Source organism: Schistocerca piceifrons, chromosome 1 (genome assembly GCF_021461385.2).
Source record: "Schistocerca piceifrons isolate TAMUIC-IGC-003096 chromosome 1, iqSchPice1.1, whole genome shotgun sequence".
NCBI lineage: Eukaryota > Metazoa > Arthropoda > Insecta > Orthoptera > Acrididae > Schistocerca > Schistocerca piceifrons.
This window is the reverse complement of record NC_060138.1, coordinates 911,433,107-911,455,866: the sequence shown is the minus strand read 5'-3', so window position 1 is coordinate 911,455,866 and position 22,760 is coordinate 911,433,107. Positions and strand designations below refer to the sequence as shown.

At 37.9% G+C, this 22,760-nt stretch overlaps 1 protein-coding gene across 1 annotated transcript in view; it reads right to left on the bottom strand.

Annotated features, from left to right (window-relative positions):
• Positions 1–1,816: 1,816 nt before the first annotated feature.
• LOC124776490 (actin cytoskeleton-regulatory complex protein PAN1-like) overlaps positions 1,817–22,760 on the bottom strand; it is a 581,518-nt gene continuing 560,574 nt past the window's right edge. The window contains exons 7-11 of the mRNA XM_047251509.1: positions 22,489–22,611; positions 19,544–20,026; positions 16,662–16,736; positions 6,165–6,332; positions 1,817–4,260 (exon numbers count right to left, since the gene is read on the bottom strand). Of these exons, the coding sequence (XP_047107465.1) occupies positions 4,219–4,260; positions 6,165–6,332; positions 16,662–16,736; positions 19,544–20,026; positions 22,489–22,611 (891 nt within the window). The 3' untranslated portion in view covers positions 1,817–4,218. The remainder of the gene's footprint in view (positions 4,261–6,164; positions 6,333–16,661; positions 16,737–19,543; positions 20,027–22,488; positions 22,612–22,760) is intronic.

The window sequence follows — 22,760 nt, the reverse complement described above, 5'->3', positions numbered from 1 at the left end:
GCTCTACATGGCATGGACTTTAGAAATCGTTGGAAGTCCCCTGCAGAAATACTGAGGCATACTGCCAGTATAGCCATCCATAATTTTGAAAGTGTCGCTCATGCAGGAGTTTGTGCATGAACTGACCTCTCCATTATGTCCTATAAATGTTTGATGGGTGACCAAATCATTCACTCATGTTGTGCGCAATGTACTTCAAAATAATCACCAACAATTGTGGCCTGGTGACATGATACATGTCATCCATAAAAATTCGATGGTTGTTTGGGAAAGTGAAGTCCATGAATAGCTGCAAATGGTCTCCAAATAGCTGAACACAACCATTTCCAGTCAATGGTTGGGTAAGTTGGACCAGAGCACCCAGTGCATTCCATGTAAAAACAGCCCACACCATTATGGAGCCACCACCATCCTGCACAGTTCTTTGTTGACAACTTGGATCCATGGCTTTGTGGGGTCTGTGCCACACTTTAACCATACCATCAGCTTTTACCAACTTAAACTGGGACTCATCTGACCAGACCATCCTGCCATCTAGGGTCCAACTGGTATGGTCACAAGCCCAGGAGAGGTGCTGTAGGCAAGCTCGTCTGCTCCCATAGTCCATTAACGCCTAATTTTGTTCTACTGTCCTAATGGAAATATTCGTCATATGTCCCACATTGATTTCTGGCATTATTTCACACAGTGTTGCTTGTCTGTTAGCACTGACAACTCTATGGAAACACTGCTGTTCTCAGTCATTTAAGTGAAGGCCATCGGCTACTGCATTATTCGTGGTGAGAGGTAACACCTGAAGTTTCGTATTCTTGACATACTCTGGACACTGAATTTCAGAATACTGAATTCCCTAATGATTTCCAAACTGGAATCTCCCCTGCATCCACCTCCAGCTGCCATTCCACGTTCAAAGTCTTAATTTCCATTTGCGTCCATAATCATGTCTGAAACCTTTTTACATCAATCACTCAAGCCCACGCTGTGCCATTTTATACTATGTGTATGTGATACTACTTCCATCCTTATACGTGCATATCATATCACTATCTCATGGCTTTTGTCACCTCAAGGTACATCAGCTATAATGCCAGTACCATACAGCATTCTATGTGAGCATGACAAGTAACCAACTGTCCACTCACAGGAATGGCCATTGCCAAACTGTATGATACCACAATCTTGACCATCCAGTTGCCAAGCCTGCTGCACACTGTAACACTAATGTCATCAATAGCTCCTACACGAGTCATTTGCCTGCCAAAAAAAACTGCCTCACACTATCCTCCTAACCGCTCCATGCCTCGTATGTCCTTCCCCATCCCAGACAACTGCTTTCAAGAATTAACATTCAATCATCAGTCTCCGGCTTTCCTTCTTAGCTGCACTAAGTAAATCAAGACTTTTGACTCGAACTTTAATTGTATTTCGATAATTGATGATATTTCATAAAATGTTCGCAACAAAATGCTGATCGAATAAATGTTCCTTCACAGGCATACTAATTACTCATCCCATTTTCCTTTGAGAACAATTAATATTTGTATTTCATTAACACTCAAGAAAAAACTACTGCTTGAAGATATTTTCCAAAAGGAAGAAAAGCAATAAGGGGAGGGATAACTATGATAAAGAATTTATTGTGCAACATACCCTCCGTGATGCTTTCATAAAGCCAAAAACACCACTAAGACAGCATTGAGTGTAAACAGCTCACTACGTTGTTAAGTAATCCCCTCCTCCCTTCCAAAAAAAGGAAAAAAACTACTGCTGTAATTTTGATATCCAGGTAAAATTAAGAAATAAAAAAGAAACCATAAAGTTTAAAAAAACTAATTTAATAACACAGAAAGTTGCAGTACACATTCAAGAGATTAAGTCATTTAATGCTTCCATACCAATACAAGAAAGAGAAACATTTCCATGGCAGTTGTATCATTCAATCTAGTCCAGCAAAAAATCAACCATTCAGTAACAATTCTAATATCACAGCACAGTTTCTTACTTTACACAAAATGACTATGCTTCTTCTGATCATTTGTTGTTTCTTGCTATAACTTACTTACTCTATTACAACGTGTAATGGTAACAAAATAACTCTGCTTCTACACAGATCACACTGTCAGCAAATACTTCAAGCAAAACTTGCAGTGGGCACTTCATGCCTGTGTTTCAATAAGCCACAGCACACTAACTAAAATTACAAACATTTACATCTTACATCCATGTCTCATAAAAGCAGACGCTTTCCTCTGAAAATGTATTATGGTAGTGTGCAAATAGCACATATTTTTTTAAAAAATTCTACAAGGTACTCTTTAGGCAGTCAACTCAAAAATATTTTGGGTCAATTCTGTATTATAAATGTCACTGCATGACTTTTATGTACTCCACAACCATTCAGCTCTTTGGAATTGAATACTTAAAGTGTTACATGATATTAGAAGTAAATAACTAATGGTGACAGGGTTATGTATATTAGCAAGCCTCTGTCCCTACTCTGTTTTGTTGACAAATGGATAGTTGACTATCACACTTGATCGCATGCAGAGAAAAAAAAGTTTTTGCACTCTGACTAGACGGTTTTTGGAATGGTTAGGATTAATTTGAAAGTAATATGCAAAGATGATGAACATATGAAGCTAAATTAGTGTTATTTCTTGGAATTTAAATTAAAACTTTAAACACGGCAAGCTGCACTACTGAATTAATTGAGGCAGTGTCACACAAGAAAATGAAATGAAGGTCACATTGTGCATCACACTGGCCTTTGCTGCAAAAATAAACTTTTATTAGTTTATTGCTTTTTGCTCTGTGTAGTAGTGTTAAGAAAGTTTAAGCCTACTGACAATAATCTGGGCAGCATCCCCAGTTATGCCAAAAAATCATTTAGGGGCTTTACACAACAAAAGCATCAAAAGACAAATAGTGAAACTTTTAATGGGAGGGAAAAAAATCACTTATCTTTACCTTGAAGATGAGTACTAGTCAAACAAATTCATGCATTTTAGCACTTGTTCCATTAATAATACAGATATACCAATTGTGATTAGGTAAATAAGAAAAACAATGAAAACATCAAGAGTATCTCACAATTCTTTTTCCCAAAGAAAGGAAATTTGATTCTGGACTTGTGATTTCAAAAACCTCCCTACAAGAATATCACCCATTCTTCAGAACACCCATTCTTCAGAAGCAGTGTCAGTGACAACATAAAATTAACACACAATGGTATTCACACTTGTTCCCCCAGTAAATAATACATTACAGACAACACCCATAACTCTGCTGCCAGATACAACCGTCTCATCTGCTTGGCTGAACAGCAGCACATTTGCTTATTTGTAACATTTTCCTTATAAGCTATTACTAACAATTTGCTGTTTACTGTAACATAACATTACTTTCCGCAAGTATTTAGCATGAGCAAAATACTAGACACAAAATTTATTAATAGACAAATATTAATCCATGAAAGCCCACAAACCCCTCAAGGAGAATGAAAGCTACAAATAAATATGACTACTGAGCACGTGTTCATAACAATTGTCATCTGCGGCTCTTGTTTGCAAAACAAGTAGTACAATAATCATGTAACACCCTTTTCACAATTAACTTCCAAAATAAAGTGCTCAATGCAAGTTTTGTTAAGATACTGAATGGAGCCACTAAACAATACAATAAAACGATATTTGGTATCTTAAAACTGGGGTAAACTGACAGCATACTGTTTAAAAAATATGGATAACATGAGAATGAAGGAGTAATTCCTACTGATTTTTATAAATAAATTACTTAGAATAAAACAAGAGAAACAGCACACATTTGAACTTTGGATCAGAAAGGTACAAGGATAACATAGTATCAGTTGGCACTTAAGTTTAGAAAAGACTTGCATGCACATTATCTCAGCAGTACTCTTCTCACAGTTCCATACAACAAACTTGGACAAAAACACCACCAATATCATCATCCTGCAACCAACTGGTAGATACAATAAACACTTCCAATACAACATGCCTGAATTAGCAGTTCCACATATACGTCAATGTTCAGAGCACAATCTTCACAAACAGACCCTTCAAAATATGGTCTTCAATAAATACACTTTACTTCATTCACCAAATTCATTTATTCAAAGCTGAAAACTGTTCCTGTTCCACAAGAAGCTGTATTACACAAGTCCTGGAATGACGACAGAAAATTATCAGTTATTCTCTTTTAGCCAGAGCAGACTTCAGAATGTTCATCCCATGCTGCAACCTGTAACAAACACACAAAAAAATGTTTTATATATATATAACTCCATTTTATTATAGAAATACTATCAGTATTACAAATTACATGAACAACTACATTTTTTTCTTGAACTCTCAAACTAACAAGAAAACAGGTGAAGAGTGGAGAGGGATGTGGATGAAGAGAGAAGGTGAAGTTTTATGTGCACATAGTTTGCTGTACAATGAAAAGTATTCTGAAGAAAGTAGCTTCATACTAAAAGGATTCATTGTATGGAGTGTAGCCATGTATGGAAGTGAAACATGGACGACAAATAGTTTGGACAAGAAGAGAACAGAAGCTTTCGAAATGTGGTGCTACAGAAGAATGCTGAAGATTAGATGGGTAGATCACATAACGAATGAGGAGGTATTGAATAGGATTGGGGAGGTTGGTTGGTTGTTTCGAGGAAGGAGACCAGACAGCGAGGTCATCGGTCTCATCGGATTAGGGAAGGACGGGGAAGGAAGTCGGCCGTGCCCTTTGAAAGGAACCATCCAGGCATTTGCCTGGAGCGATTTAGGGAAATCACGGAAAACCTAAATCAGGATGGCCGGAGGCGGGATTGAACCGTCATCCTCCCGAATGTGAGTCCAGTGTCTAACCACTGCGCCACCTCGCTCGGTTAGGATTGGGGAGAAGAGAAATTTGTGGCACAACTTGACTAGTAGAAGGGATCTGTTGGTAGGACATTTTCTGAGGCATCAAGGGATCACCAATTTAGTATTGGAGGGCAGCGTGAAGGGTAAAAATCATAGAGGGAGACCAAGAGATGAATACACTAGTAGTAGTAGTAATAGTAGTAGTAGAGGGGTTTGTGGGCGCATGACAGCAAGGTCTTCAGCGCCCGTTCAGTATCATAGTGAGACGGGTGTCAAGAAAAAACCCTCAGAACATAGACATAAAATGGAACATAAAACACGGGGAACAATCATTGAAAAAATGTGCTCACCCACACCGAAGCGTGGGATGAAGCAGGGCGTCAGCAGTAAAACATGGACAACACAGGAAGAAAATGGTAGAGGGAGCTAAAACAATGTAGCAGATGGAAGTGGCTGGCTGACCGCAAGGAAAAAAGGGAGGAATCAGCCACTCTGCAACACACTAAAACCTCCAGCCTAAAAGTTTAGGCCAGAGTCCAGACACATCACAAAACTTAAAAACCCTAGACACACACGCCTCACCGTTAGCTAAAACACAAGGCAGATCCCCATCAACTTGTGCTTCTGCCCGTGCATCACGGTATAAAATGAATACACTAAGCAGATTCAGACGGATGTTGGTTGCAGTAGGTACTGGGAGATGATGAAGCTTGCACAGGATAGAGTAGCATGGAGAGCGGCATCAAACCAGTCTCAGGACTGAAGACCACAACAACAACAACAACAACAACAACAATCAAAGCTGCAGTATTTTATGAAGAAATATATCAGCATAACAGTAATTGTTGCTGCATCATAAATGTAACTTTTCACAACAACCAAAACCGAAAGATAAAGAATGACATTATGACTGTTTCTTCTGGTGAGGTGTCATTTGACTGCTCACATAGTGTGTCAGGTGATGATGCAGACACATCATTTCCAAAGTCTTCTGACAACTATCTATTGAAGACTAGGGAGTTTAAGGATCACGGAAAGGTCTACAGATCATACATTTCATATAATCAACATCCCAGTATAAGTTCAGAAGGATAATAAAGAGAATTAGTTTCAAATATAGAACACAGTCTTTGCACCTAGACAGCAAAATATCTGCATCTTTCACATTACAGACATGCAAGTCATGTTTTTGCAGGAAATCTACCAGACTACAACGCAAACTTAAACAAATCGGCAAGAAATCCCATTTGTAAATAAAAGTTATTTGCTGAAAAAGACTTAACATACCTGGCAGTCACGACTGCAATACCACTGATTACCACAGCCAGCACACACAAACTGAGCTGCCATCTGGTGGCAGCCTTGGCATTCTGGTACATCATCTACACTTTCTGCTTCTCCTTCGCCTTCATCTATGACAAGGCGGTCCCTGTCTGTGCTGTCATCTAACTCCTCCTGGAAGAAGAAAAGAAAATTTATTTTAATAATCTCTGTGGTTATACTAGTTTTGAGCAATGCTTGCAACTACTTACATACTTTTTCCTCATACTTTTCTTACAAACACACAATACTCAATTACAACATGCTTCATAAAACCAATTAGCCGCTTTGTTTTTGATTCAAGAGCAGTCTCCCCCCTCCCCCTCCACCCCCCCCCCCCCTCACCAAACTAACATGGCCCTGGAAGGCTATTGCTTTTTTGATACAACCTCTCTTCCTTGAAATTCTCTACACTGTCTACAACTTTAACTTCAATATGAATTTTCTAGAATTTCCATTAAGCATTTTCTTCTTTTTTCAGCATTTATGTATCATATATTTCAATGCAATATCAGGCTTTTCCACATGTTCCCTTCTCCCAAGTTTATGGAAAAAGAAATATGCCTCATGCCTGTCAAAAGCTGTTCACCCCTCACATTTTCCAAAACACTTAAGGTACAGTAATTTTGTTTTTTCCCAGTTAATGAGGAAACCCTCTTTTTCCATTTTTCCATATTTGCAGCCATTTTCCTCAGTTGCTTCTCTTATTATGTTTACTTGGTTGACCACAGCAACTATTCTCTTCAGTAAATGAATTTCTACTCATTGTTTGCAACCAAACCTGTTTCACCTAACTATGTTGAATATCTTTAGTCATCTCGAAAGGAATTCGAGAGATAATCTCAGCTGACGTAACATTTGTCTCTTGAATTTCATTATAGACCACTGCAGATGTATAACATAATTAGGCAAAATGTTTCTTTAAATGTGTTAACAACAATTCCCTTCCAAAATAAATTCAATAGTCACTCTTATAAATTGAAATATATTCATTTCTACTGCTTGTCTCTAAGAAACTAATTCAACCACATTTCACTCTGCAAAATCTGACATGCAACAAGTAATTTTAGATGCATTCACAACGCTTGTAACAGAATTTATCTGTTTTGAACATCAAACCGACCGCCACTTTATGCAGAGGTTCAGACTATTATAAAAATGTCAAGGTCAGCTATAATGAGAGACTTCAGCTCGAGACACCTAAGAGAGAGAGTGATTACAAATTCAATATAGTCAACAGAAGTTTAATTTGAAACTGTTGCTAATCAAAATTTGCTACACATGATTGGAAGACTACATCCATTGGAACATAAAAGATGTGGCATCTAAGAATGATCAATTCGTTGTGACAAAAGAACAAGTTTTATTTCTGTCAATGTCTGTCAAGAAATACCAGCAAAATCAACTAAAAGACAACTGCAAAAAATTTGTCACAAACACCCCCATAACATCATTTACACTGCCTGACAAAAGTAGTGAAGCACCCAGAAGAAACAGTCGGATGGCAATATAACTTCATACACTTCTCTCTGACAGGCAGAACAGCTTCCAGAGTGCACTGGTGGTGTTCTTGTTTAGTGTTGTCATCTAGCCTCATACTGTATTTAGTGACACGAACAGTATCAGATGTTGACTGACCACTGTGAAGGACATAGTGATGCCGTGTAGTTGTGCGATGCAATGGTATCAGCAATGACATTTGAAATGAGCCTCAAAGTTTGAAATGGGCCTCATGGTGAGTCTTTATTTGGCAGGCTGGTCGAATCCTGCAATATCCAGATTTGTGGTGCATTCGGATGTGACAGTAGCCCGATGTTGGCCTGCATGTGCGGGCAGCCAACTCTTTGCCAAGGTTCCTGTTGACCATGTCTGACCACCACAAGGGAGGATCACTACATTGTGCATCAAGCACATCGTAACACTTTCACATCTGCATTTGCCATCCAGAAACAAGTAATGTACTCAACTCACCATTGATTCGAGACTGTCAGCAGCCAGACTATGGAATTACTGTCCCATGTGTAGGCTGCCATTAAGACAACACAAATGGCTGCATTTGGAGTGGTGCCGTACGTGGAAAGCATGGACTGCTGATGAATGGTGTCACATTGTGTTCAACAATGAATCACTGTTCTGCACTACTCTGCATGACCAATGTTGGAAAGTATGGTGATGACCTGGGGAGAGGTCTCATTCTTCCAGTGTTTTGGAGATGCACAACACTGTTACTCCTTGTATCATGATGTGTGGAGCCATTAGGTGAAACAGGTATTAATTCAGGGAATTCTGACACACAGCAGTGCCACACAAAGATCCTGCATTCTCATGTGTTACCCCATGTGTGACTATACTGTGGTGCCATTTTTCAATATAACAATGCTCGTCCACAGGCAGCACATGTATCTATGAAGTGTATGCTTGACATTGAGGTTGTTCCTTGTCAACAATATGTACAGATCTGTCACTGACAGAATGTGCGAAACCAGCTCCGCCCCAGTGCCAGTGTCAGGATATTGAGCACCAGTTACAACAGATATGGACCAGCTTCCCTCAGGATATGATACAACAGCTTTATGAAACACTTCCCAACTGCCTCAATGAATACAAACAGGCCAGTGATGAAGCATCATCATACTGATAAGCAGGTTCATACTGTGAAGTTCTGTGCAAATTGGACTCAATTTTGTAGTCACTGAAATAACATCATATACCCTCTCAAAACTGTGAGGCCTCATTTCTTCCTCCTCTTCTGGGTGCCTTACTTTTTCTCAGGCAATGTATGTACTCAGGTCTTCAAAATACCCATTGTGTACTGCAATACATATAGGACTTTTGGATAGAAAGAAAGCTTCCTTTGATAACAATGAACAACAACATAATATTTTAATCCATCTTGGGTCATTGGGTCTAGGCCATTAACTTCTACCTCGAGAGATTATGCCAGGTAAAAAAAGGTCCAGCTGTGAACATGTAGGGAAACTTACAATGGCAACATGTCCAACCAAGCAAGCATGAAACAGCTGAATCTATACTTTTCAAGCCCGTGAGTGAGGTGTCAACTGTGCTACTACCACATACCACTACATATTTCAAGTGGTACTTCCTCTAGAACTAGTAGCACTTTGGTAAGAACCTGACCAAATTTGTTACTCATTAATTTTTCTTTAATTAAATAAGGATTAGTTAATAATCTCCAGTAATTCTACACCAAAGGATCATACTCCGCTGCCTCAGCCCAATACTGCACACATCTTATATTCTGCTTTCCTTTTTTTAATGTCGCTTGACTGTTAATACAGGAGACTCCGAACAAAGAACCTATTATCGTGATATTGCATCAGAACTCAGTGACATAATTTCTTGTGTCTCCTTTCACTCCATGATACAGATGGAAGCCACTGCAACCCTACATAAACACTAATGGATTTGTTCATTTCAGACACACAGAATTTCCATGGAGCTTAACTGCGGATTATAAGTAACATCTCTTTCCCCATCTCTGTTTATTGCAGGTTTGTCTCTTATCCTCTTCACAGCATGCCTGTGCCTCTCCAGTGAATGTTTTACACACTCACTGAATCCTCTTTGTTGTTGGGCACCATCTTTCAGGACACCTTTGTGTTTACAACTCAACTGTTTTCTTTGTATTCCATGTGCATTCTTGGTGAACAAGTGTAATATTTAATAACCCTGGTTTATAAAACATGATTTCCATTGTAAACATCATTTCACACACATGAAATAAACATTTTTTGTGGTAGGAAATCATGAACTTCTGCACAAGAGACACTGATGTTCCAATCTTAAGTTCTGAATATAGTGAATTCTGCTAAACTACTTATTAGATTTCAGAGAATGGAACACCACTGAAATCATCTCCAAATCTACAATACCAACAGAAGAAATTACTACAGATGTGAGTGAAATAGTGAAGTTGGTGTCAGTACCTATACTGATGAGACAGGAGACTGTATGCTATTTAGTGCAGACGTTCTTATAGATCATCTGGGTAAAAAGATAATTAGGATATCTTTAAATGGTTCTTGAAATGTATGAGGTTAACAACTTAGCTGAACACCCTTTATGTGAATTATATTTCAGAAGAAGGCCTTTTGGCCAAAAGGACAAATGTATAGCAGTCTTTTTTTGTTGTGCCTGCCTGTGACACTCTGTCTCCTCTATATGGCGAGTGGCAATCTATCCTTTTCCTAATATTGTCATTATCCCATCCTAGATTTTCTATCACTGATTTAGAAATGGAATCAAGAATCAGATGCGGCAATCTTAACCGAAAAATATTGTTAGGAAACAAAAATATGGTGAACAAGTAGAAAGGAGTAAAATAATAAAACACAATTTCAACTTCTGCAAAGGTATACATGTAGAGGAAGTACAGTCAATAAATTGTAGAAATTGCGCTGATTACTTGTGCCAATAAAGATGTGTCATTACTATGAATGTAAGGAATGCTAACTTTATTTCCTTGCCATGTCTCTGGTATATAAAGTCAAAAATTATGTGATTTTCAGTAGGCCACTTGGGGGCTCTATTACAGCTGCTGCCATTGCTTTTTCAACATTGCTGGATTGTGCAGTTCCAGTTGCCCATCTCCTCATCCTGTAAACAGATGCTACTGCTGTTGGTCACTCTGTTGCCCTGAAGCAATAGCATTACTCAGTGGGATTCCACATACGGCTGCAGATTGCCGTTGGTAGCTTAGCTGATGCCTGGAGCCATCTCACTATCTCAGTAACCTTGTTCCACCCATGCCCTCATAGCAGTGTCCATGAGGGCTGCGCTCTCTGTAGTGCATTCCAGACAGGGCATGCTCACTGTGCATGCCCTGCGGCAGGCAGCCTGTGGTGCCATTCTGTCATCCTATAAATAGCCGAGATCAAAATGTGTAATAACAACTTTAACTGGGGCAGCACTACAACCTTAGTGGTGCAAGTGAATGTGCTCTTGATGCCAAAAAGCAACAGAGAGAAATAGGCCGAGTCATCCACCATCGAACAAAATCAGCATCACTACTGATGTCCTTCAGTCATCAACATCAATATACTCTCTGGTAGCATACATTATTCTGTGACAAAGATATTGCCATGACGTAATTTGGCCAACTAAATAAAGTACCTAATGAAATCTCCCAACAGTGACAACAGAGCTTGAGACTGAATACAAATATGTGTTGGCGCAGCCTAAATTCAAATCTCACACGGCAAGAACTCTGTGAAACATTTATTCAAGAATGTTAATGTAAAAAAAAAAAAAAACTAGCATGTTATTGCACTTTCAACCAAGTTTTGAACTTTTTGGCTTATTCACTGAAAGATGAAGAAAACCTTAAGGAATAGAACAGTGTAAGGGTATCTTCCAGTGTACAGCAGAGGGTACATTATGTAACACTGTCACTTCCCCTCTTTCCTGTCATGAAAGGTTTGTGGGAAGACCAATTTTGTTAAGTCTCCATGTAAGCTTAAATCTCTCTAATTTTATCTGCATGGTCTTTTCATGAAATACACATAGCAGGAAGAAATACAGTGGTTAACTCTTCTAGGGATCTACGCACTCCGTTTCAACAATAACCAACACCATGATGTAGAAGCCTCTCCACAGCACTTGCCAATGGAGTTAGTTGGGGATCTCTGTGGTACTTTCACACATACTAAATGAATCTGTAAGTAAAAGCACTGCTCTTCTTTGGATCTTCTCTATTTGCCCTATCAATCCTATATGGCACAAATACCAGACTGAAGAGCAATATTCTAGTACTGGTCCAAAGAAGATTTTATAAGCAATTTCCTTTGTTGGTGGACTATAGTTTCAGAGTATTCTTCAAATGAATAGCAGTCTGGCATTTGCCTTACCTGTGATCAGTTTTATGTAGTCATTCCACTTTAAATCACTCCATAGGCATACTCCTAGACATTTTATGCACGCAACTGCTTCCACCGATTGTTGAGCACCCATTTAATCATACCATAATGATTGCTTCTGCCTATTTATGTGCAGTAGGTAATATTCCCCCCCCCCCCCTCCCCCACAAAGAATCAACGGCCAATCCCTGCACCAAGCGCAATGATCTACAAGTCTACCTGCATTTCACAACAATATTGTAGAGTTGCAACTTCTCTGTATACAACAGCATTACACACAAAAAGCCTGATGAAACATTAACCTTGGGGTCATTCATATATATTGTGAAAAGTAATGGTACTAGAACGCTCCCTTGGGTTGATATTTCCTCTATGTTGAGGATGACATGCTGCAATCTGTTTGCTATAAACTCTTCAAACCAATCGCACAGGTGGACTGATATTCTGTACACACTTATTTTGTTCATTAGGTGGCAATGCAGAACCGTTTTGAACATCTTTCAGAAGTCAAGAAATGTGGCACCAACCTGGGCACAAGTAACCACTGCTTTCTGGGTCTCTTTGATGAAAAGAGTGAGCTGGGTTTCACAGGCTTATTTTTGGAATCCATTTTGATTGCTACAGACGAGATTTTCAGTCTTCAGAAATGTCATAATACACTGGCATGAACCATGTTCCAAATTCTATAACAGACCTATGCCAGAGATAAAGGTCTACATTTTTGTGCCGCTTTTCAATGACCCTTCTTGAAAACTGAAACGACCTGGACTTTTTTCCGATCACTAGGAATGCTTCCCTTCTCCACTGACCTATGGTATACTGCTGCTAGACGAAGAGTAAGTTATTTTGCATACTATGTGTACAACTGTACTGGCGTCCTGTTAGGTCCAGTAATGGGTAGAGCATGTAGATGGTTTTGTCAATCTCTTTCTTCTCTAGCATATAGTCTTTTTAAGTGTTTCCCATCTATAATCACTCCACAATTTTTTTTTTTTTTTTTTTGAGCCCATTCAATTTCATGATTGAGTAATGTCATTTTGGTGTACAGTATAGGTCTTGGTAGTATGAAGAGGTTGGCTTTTGCTTTGGTGGCATTTACTTTGATTTTGTTTTCTGCTAACCATGGTTCTGTGATGTCAACTTCCTCCTGTAGATATTTTAAAGTTTTATCAAGGCACACATTAGATGTAAGTAAAATGGTATCATCGGCAAACTGTGCTAGTCAGGTGTGGGGCAATAATGGAACATTGTTTAGATAGAGAATAGAATGGAAGATAATGATGAACCATTCCTTATAGGCGGTATATGGTTTCTGACTGGTTTCTGACAATTTGCACAAAGAATCTTCTGTCTGGCAGGTAGCTGTCCAGTGGTTTGGTGTAACAGTTTGGATAGTCCGTCAAGGCATGCAGTTTGACATTGACTTTATCCTGCCATACTTTGTCAAATGCTCTTGCTACATCAAGAAAGATGGTGTGGCCACATAGTGAATACATAACACACGGTACGATTGCACTAAGTCATAAAAGTTGTAATTCAACTGATAATATTTCTTTAAATGCAAATTCTTCTGTTCATATGACATTGTTATCTATTAATGGTGGTCAAATCCTTGGCAACAGTTCTCTATCTCATACTTTAAATGATATGGAAGGTAGGATCATGAGGCAATGATTACTTGGATCTCTGCTCAATTCTGGAATTTCATGATTTTTCACATTCTTTATACAATCAAGAAGTAGGTGTTCAGGAAGCAGCTATTAAACATTCTTGTGCAATAGGACCATCAGTTTTGTTGCAGATGTTTTAACTATTCATTTGTTATAGAATCAGACCCCTGTGCTGAGTCTGTGCTTGACTTCCCATGGAGTTCCTATTCTGGATCAGGTATGTGCAAACATCTTAGATGAGGAGAAATAAAAGCCATAAGAAATGGTAATTATTAACTTTGGATTAACAACCTTTGTTCAACCGTTTCCTAACAAGCTGTTAGTGGAGTACAGCAGCAACCAGACAGAAGTTGGTCATTAGCCATTTCCTGTCCCTCCTTTTACACCTTTATCTCGGAAAACTTGTGGAAGCTAGGATTAAGCTGTACTTTTAAAATTTTGTAAACCAGCCACGTTCAAGTTGTTGTTGTTCACTGAGCTGGGTAGTTGATGCTCCTCCATCACAACTCACATAATTGCCTGGATGATGAAAGCGAGAAGACTGCCACCTAATGAATAAAGGATAATTTCAGTCTAATGAAAGTTTAAAGTCATTTTTAAGTAACATCATGAGCTGCTAATAAACACACCTTTATTAAACACTACTAACGAATCTTTTCAGTCACTATCAGGACAGCTCTATGTCATCTGCAGCACTGGTTAGTAAGCCTTTTTAATTTTTAAGAGGGTGATTAATATTTTGTCCACTGAGATCATCATCATCATCATCATCATCATCATAATCATAATCATAATCATAATCATAAAATCATAATCATAATCATCATCATCATCTAGTCTGTTCTCCAAAATGAAAACTATAAATGAATGATTCATTTTTCACAATGATCTCATAGAAATTCTACAAAAATACATAAGGGTGAGATGAAGTTTAGCAGTGGAGTATGAACAGTTATTTCAGTACTTTTACTCAACACTATATCTGTAACTTTAACAAGTACGTTTCTCTGTTGCCTGAATGGCATTCTTTGGCACAGTTTCGAAGCACTTCACGAAGTCCTTCACATAAGTAAAACTGTAACCAACACAACTTTATGTTGAGAATCTGTATGAGGGGAAAGTTGCCAAGTCAGTAACAGGTCTTGGGATTGTGCCAAGTTTAACAGCTGGAGTCTTTTCATTCAGACTCCTTTCAGGATTTGGTTAAACTGTGCTTTGTGACAAGCCTGTTTACTTGTCTCTAATTAATTACTGTTACATTTATGCTACCAATATGCAGAACAGTGCTGGCATGAGGACATTTTTCAGTGTCTGTTACAGCAACAGTCAGTACAGTGAAATCAAAGATCTGTTTGGGTGCCTTACAGGGACAAAAAGTAGTAAACTCTGAAATAATGAGTTAAATTCAGTGAACAGCAAGAGCCAGGCATGTACGTGTGAACCTCTGACATCTTTTGAATACAGTATTAACAGGAGTCCAGATTCCATTGCTGTTATGTTTCACACCATGTTCTGCAAGAAGATACTGCACACTGCCACAGTAAACTGCTGACAATGAGAGTAGTAGATTTATCACTACTGAGAGGGTTGCGTTGGTGCATATAAAACACTGAATGAATAAAACATGTGACTGAACATGAACACCAGGCTCATAATATTTACAGGTTATATGTCATCCAAAACTCATCAATTCTGTTGAAAGTATGGGCTACAAGCTAAGAGGGTAGGTTATGAGTCGGTCTTCAATAACTAAGATAGTAAGAGCTGTGTCCACGATGTTCAAAGTTCAGCATTCAAAACCCCATCCAACACACAGTTTTAGTGTCACGAAGTTTCTGAGCAACATAAATCCTCTTATGGAGTGAAGATATGCTCTAGTTATAATACTAGGGTTCCCACACTTTTTGACAGCCCTGGACATCGACAGTAGCTTCCTGTAATATTAGTTGAAGTTTATGGATCATTTAAGAAGAATACTTGATGAATAAAACTGTTTTGCTTTTCAAGTGCTATTATTAAGAAAGACTCAAAGATAAATGTGCATTTTTATTGGAAAATAACTGAATTATTGTCTTCATTTTTCATGTCTATCCAGGCTCCCTCTTACAATGTTTTGACTGGAAACCTTCCAGCCATTATCAAATGGTGTAAATAATAGTCTTTTATGTTTGAAAGAATGGCTATTTATTCCTCGAGATGCCAAAAACAACTGACTCTCAGATACGTTGCGAAGTTGGCATATGCATCACACACAATATAAATAGCATAACAGCACTAGTCTGAACCTTTCTTCAGTACCACTTATCCTGAAGCCAGCCATGCTTCCTGAAACTTTTTCATATGTGTTACAAGAAAGTTATTAATTGTGGATTCCTGCAACATTAATCCAATGCCCTGTACCAAGTAGTAATTTTAGCCTGTACAAAATAGTTTATCTACAGTTCACACAGTTACTCCCCTGCTTGCATATTGTCGATAATTCCAATCTATGTGTATATATCCTCAATTCAAGACCTACCACACGAAGAAATGATTTGAATCCGTGGGAAGACTGTTACAAAATACTTCCAAGACTTGTAGAAATTTCGTATCAAACACCTCATGGTTTACTACTTTTGCTCTGTCACCCACTCTTCCTCATATTTAGCATTCTCTGCAAATTTTTCCAATAAAAAAGTTACCTAATTTTTAAAAAAATAGTTAGCAGTTATCTGAAAATTGTGAAAATTGTCCAGTTTCTACTGCCTGGGACACAAAGTAGATCTGATACTATGAGTTTTGATAGTATATAAACTGCAGTTACTAGCTTGGTATCACATACTGGTAATCATTGTCAGGCTGCACATGCAGTTTCTCTTTATGATACAGAAAGACAAGCAGATTTTTCTTAAAAAAGGAAAGAAAAAGTAAATACTTACATAGACAACAACTTCTTCTTTAGCTTTGGTTGCTGAGTTGGCAGAGACAGGGGTTATAGTAATCTCGTTGCGTGTCTGTAAATGCAAATTGTTTGCTATAGCTGTCAATTAAATTTATTTCTAAATGATATTAAAGGTAATCAATGACAAATTAAATGTTATGAATTCTATGTGTCATGTTACTTCATACAAGTAGCGTGCAGCATGTAACAGGCATGCAGAAGAATTTAAATGTCAATAATATATCTTACGGTTCTAAATGAAAATAGGATGGGATACTACCATTTGCATTACATACAGTAGTGAAAGATTATTAAAAAATTGAGAGCAACTACAAGATTTCCATTATCTGCATTCCAATAGCTTACCAACTTTGTCTACAATTACAGCAATTTTCCACACTACAAGCTGCATACAGCTAGACAGGGTTAGAAGATGAAAAGAAAAAAAAGGGGCAGAACCATACATACAATGCATCTTCTCAAATTCAAATGTTCATAGACACCACTTTTTATATTTTCATCAGAAATAACTATTCACAATACAGGTTATCCTGAAGCTGAAAAGGACAGCAATTGTTTTCAAAAAGTACCTCTGCAAAAAATGCAGTATTGGTGCTATCATTGGAGAAACTGCTATCAAAGAAACCTTGTACACGAAACTCACTCTCTTCCGTATGGACAATAAACATATTAGAAGCGCTTATAAGAAGAATATCATTGATTACTCTGATATGTGAGGCTTTGTTCTTTTTTAAACTGTTATTCATATATATGATAGCTAAGCTCTCCATATAGAGTTTTTAGAGAAATCTGAAAATATTGAACAGAAAAGATTTTTCCATGGAATGCCACACAGTACTGACTTTAGTGTATTGGATGCCATAAACTGATCACCTTATTCTCACAAATAAAAGCTCGCTAACACACGTTGCATGAAATAAGCATTTTCAGTAATACTGATACTTATTTACTCAGCATACACAACTTCATTCACGTGTGTGCTGTTCAGTTTATGATCGAACTAAACACAACTTTTTGTGGAAAGCGGGGAGCAAAATTTCCTATTTCCACTACATTATTTTATACTACATTTTTTTAAATAAAATCTGAACTCAAAATCAAAATCTTACTACAGCAGACTACTATCTTGATTCCCAGAATGAGATTTTCACTCTGCAGCGGAGTGTGCGCTGATATGAAACTTCCTGGCAGATTAAAACTGTGTGCCCGACCGAGACTCGAACTCGGGACCTTTGCCTTTCGCGGGCAAGTGCTCTACCTATGTTGAAACTGGTAGAGCACTTGCCCGCGAAAGGCAAAGGTCCCGAGTTCGAGTCTCGGTCGGGCACACAGTTTTAATCCGCCAGGAAGTTTCACTATCTTGATTACTTGTTGCAGAGAAGTGACACTTTTTTACTGCTGCAGGTCTTTATTTAATTTAACTTCAAATTATCATTCCACTCTGAATTCACACATCATGAATGAATGAATGAATGAATGTATTCACTAATCTTCTAGTAAATACAGATACGTTCACTTGTCAACTAAGCATGTTATTCAACAACTATGGTAAATCTACATTTCTGATAGAATGGTACTGTAACATTTACTTCAACTTTTCTCAGATTAAAAAAAGAAGTATGTGTTGAAACTTCACTTTCATTTTATATTAATTTCTCATTAGTTTAATAACTGCTTTTTAACCTTAACAATGGTGTATGGCATTTACTTTAGCAATATTTTTGTTATAACAAGTTGTGTGTGTTCAGTTTATTTGAAAATTGTGTTAGTGCAAAGAAAAAGAACTGTTAAAAGCTATAAATATACATTAACATCCAATAGTATGCTCAGACACTAGCTACATGGCATTTGGTGTGAGACGATGTTAATGCTCTGATAACAATCAGCTGAATCAATAAAATCAGCCTCATCATTGCTATCACTCATGTACTTGTTTTTAATTTTGAATGGCTTGACTTGTCATTACTTGTACAAAAATTGTTGCCACGTTCACACATCATTTTTTATTGGTTCATTTCAGAATGTATGGTAGGTAGTAAGTTTCCCTACTAACAACCTAACAACATGCACCGTGAAGATTAATGATGCCCACATACCTATGTTGAAACTGGCTACTTAGCCTTGCAAACCAATTACAAGAATTATTGTAATTTTTCTTAAAAAATAAATAAAAAGAAGAAAGTGGAAAGGAAACAATGTTGTCATTACACAATGTATGGCAGCAAGATGATGTTTGAACACCATAGCAACTAATACTATATCAATTAAACAAATTATGTTTCTTACCCTAATGTCATTTCATTTGCAAAAAAACTCAGGATAGTTCACTTCAGTCTCTGTCCCCCAACAATTTCAAACATTTTTTTTAAATTTTTTTTATGGAGAAGAAAATAGTCCCATTATTTCAGCCCAATCTGTAGCTGTTTTCTTTCTCTCTCTCAGGTTTTCTCAGCGTGGTTAATTAATGGCATACTTCTGGATACCCAGCAGAGTAGTTTCCAAATCGGCTGAACACACAGAAGTATAACATTGACGTAGGTTTTTTGTTACTTTTTTTTCTTTCTTTTTACAGTGGGCATTTCTCATTCATACACATTTATCAAATCAAATGATGTGTGACTTGAGTGACAATAAGGAATCCTATGGATATCATCACACAACTCCACACTTGAGGGTACCAAACTGAGAGAACAGCAATAAAGAATATCACTGATCCTGTCAAACCACTTTACTACAATTTGGTCCACATACGTCTGAACCAAATGCCATCTTGCTCGTTTTTGTTTCAGTCAGTAGCGTTCACAACCAACACTGCTTTTGGACGTAAGGACAGACAGTAAGAAACAATTTTCCAAGCACCTTGTTGGTGGAAAGCAAGTCTGCAATGGAGACAGAACTTGCTCCAGCAGTGACAGGGGCAGTGGAAGGCAGACGAGGCCCTGGATGTCTCTCAGGAGCTGTCAGAAGACGCGCCAGTGTGGGCGAGAAGGCGGTGGGTGTTCCCGTAGAGGACGAGGCGCGTGCCTGTCCGCTGAGGATGCCGTGCAGCAGGGACGCTGCCTGGCGCGACTGTCCTCGGCCGGGAGACGGAGGTGCCTGAGCGGGTGCGGGGGCAGCAGGAGGTGGGGAAGCTGATGGTGGCGGTGCACTGGGAGCCACTGGATGCAGTGTCACTTCAGGGAAGGGAGCACCTGCACTACTACCCGCTCCCCCACGTGCTGCTGCCCCCACACTTTCAGAATGCTCTTGGCTCAGCCGGGCAAACTGCATCAGCACGTCCTTGAAGCTGATGCCCGGCTGGTCACTGCGACCGGAGTCGGCACTTGAAGGCCTCGATACCTCCTGTGGATGGTGCACAGCTAATTACATTAAGGTGCAGCAGTGCTAGGAAATGTACTGTGCTTTTAAGTAAATTTCTGAGGACTTATTCCTTCAAGCTTAAATCATCAATCAGAAACTAGAGAATCTGTTTCCTAACTTTAAGAATCTTATTCTACTGTGTCAAGACAAAATGTCTTAGATCAAAACAAGATCTCATGCCCCCGAAAAAATTTTAAAGAAAAATCTCTAATCCCTAGAGAGATAGATGATGGTATTTTGAACTCTGGCCCTCTTTGACTTCTTTCAGGGAGTTAAATTATTGGTAAAAAGCTATTTCAGTGGAACTGAAAAGTTCTTGTCTTCTCAGAGTAGAATCCGATAGTCCCTCAAGAGGAAATGTTTCTACCGGAGATTTAATCAGGTGAACTAAATACATCAAGAACATTTTAACTGCCCTCATTCCTACCAATTTTACTATGAACTGTGACATCGAAATGGAGTAGAATTTATATGGCTGGAGAGGTATGAAAATAGCTACCAGAAATCTGCACCTCATCAAGGTCTATAATCATATTTTTCTTTTTCCTTCCTTTCCTTACATAAAAATTCCAACAACAAAATGAGTTTCTTACTGTAACTACAGCAAATCGTGAAACAGAATGCTCAAAATCTGTTGACAGATAATTGCAATATTTGATTTCAAGTACCTAAGATCTAAGTAACTCAGGAGAAAGTATTACTTTATTGTTTCTAAACAAATCACATGTTTCTTGACCCCTCTTTGGATTGTGGACCTTTTCAAAGACATACATTTCTTCCTGACGATCTGTCCACTACAAATATTACTTTATCTGGTCTGTAGTACAAAGTCCCTGCATATCCACTTGCAACTGTTCTTAATTCAAGCTCATCTGATTATTTTTATACTCACCTTTACAAAAGAAACAACTTAGTAGTTTTATCACAACCCTGTACCAGTATCTTCACTTTAAATTATGTAATATTTTAATTACACATTATGATTCAAAAACCAATGCTGATAATCATCAGAGGAATGTTGAACATTGTTTTCATGTATTTAGTAGCACATCACCTATAACCGCCAGTTGTGTCTGCTGCTTCCAAGACTCATCTCTTGACTGTCACCTCTCTCCCAGAAACAAAATCATGGAGCAATGTAAAATATCTGATTACTTGTATTTATCACTTATTTTGATTACCAAATGTAAATTTGGTGACAAATTTGTTCTTATCCACTTAGGATCTAAGAGAAAGCATGGATTTTTTAATCTTGTTTCATGTTGAGAACTACACTAATGCTCATCACACGCTTAAAATGGGTAACATCACGTGACACACACAAGGTATAATTTGATTTGCGTGTGTGTAATTCAGAAATTAAATTAAATGATGTGAAACACATTTGTCAGCCGTCACTGCAAATCAAGGTTGATCTGCTGTATATAAACTGAAAATAAAAATAACCAGTACTATGTGATAAACATAAAAAATATATCTGCAAAATTGAAGCACCAGTTATAAAACAGGTATGGTAAAGGATAAAAAATTGTATGGCATATCATCTTATTAGCTGGACAGATCATAACATTCTACATATAAAAGACACACAACCATGTTATGCCTGTCTGAAGTTTAAAAAATCTGATAACTAGTCATTACAACTAAAAGACTTTCACAATTCTGATTCTTTCCTTCAAAAACAGGCTTTTCCCTGTATTTAGTATGCAATTAAAAACTGTGTATTAAAAATGCAGGGACCAACACCTCCTTCTACAATGATAGCCAAATTATTAGTAAAATTAACTTCACTCAAAAAACTAGTAAATTTATGCTACTGCTACCACCACCAACTCTACAGTATAATCCACATGCCAAACCCAACAACTCTGAAAGACTGAGGAAGTATATTAAGTTCTATGATGACCACTGAAAGGTTCAATAACATCACTGGATTATGTAAGTGAAAGAACAGAATTCCCATGCACATTCAATAAGTAATTTTCTGTTGGCCCCACGATTCTTTGACAAGCATTTTCCCTCAGACACTCTTACATTTATTCACTCAATGACTTGTTCACTTTCAAAGTGTGCAACACTCAAGAGAATCAAATGCATATATTACCTGCAATGTAGTAACACTTTACTGGTCTCTAGCCCAAATGTTCTTGCAGCAGACATTACATTGCAATACTGCCAGACTCTTATGGAGTAAATGTGGTCTGTCTGCCATATACAATTAACGAACACACAATTTTGTATTACACTCATGAAATTATTTTCCCATTAAAAAAAAAAAAAAAAAAAAAAAAAAAAAAAAAAAAAAAAAGAAGAAGAAGAAAAGAAAAGAAAAAGTGCTGGTATGGGAGCACTGTTAAGTAATCTTTGTCCTTATTTCCTATATTAAAATTAAGTACATAAGAAAAAGGTGATAGCTGGTTTTATTTAATTAGCTCCAAGCATACCTGAGGAGGGAAGGCAATATCTCCAACTTCGGCAGGCCCTGGCCGCATTTGAGAACCGGAACCCAAAGCAATAGAGGCCATGCTAAGAACACCACCTGAACCACTCACACGAGTTGACTGCAGCTGCAAATGTGTTCCATTTCTTTTTAATGGCTAATGTTAGCTTTAAACTACGGTTCATTTATTGGATATTATGTGACACACTGAATCATGGTGGAATCTTTTAATTAGTTGATAAAATGGAAATTATAAAGGAAAGGAAAATAAGAAGG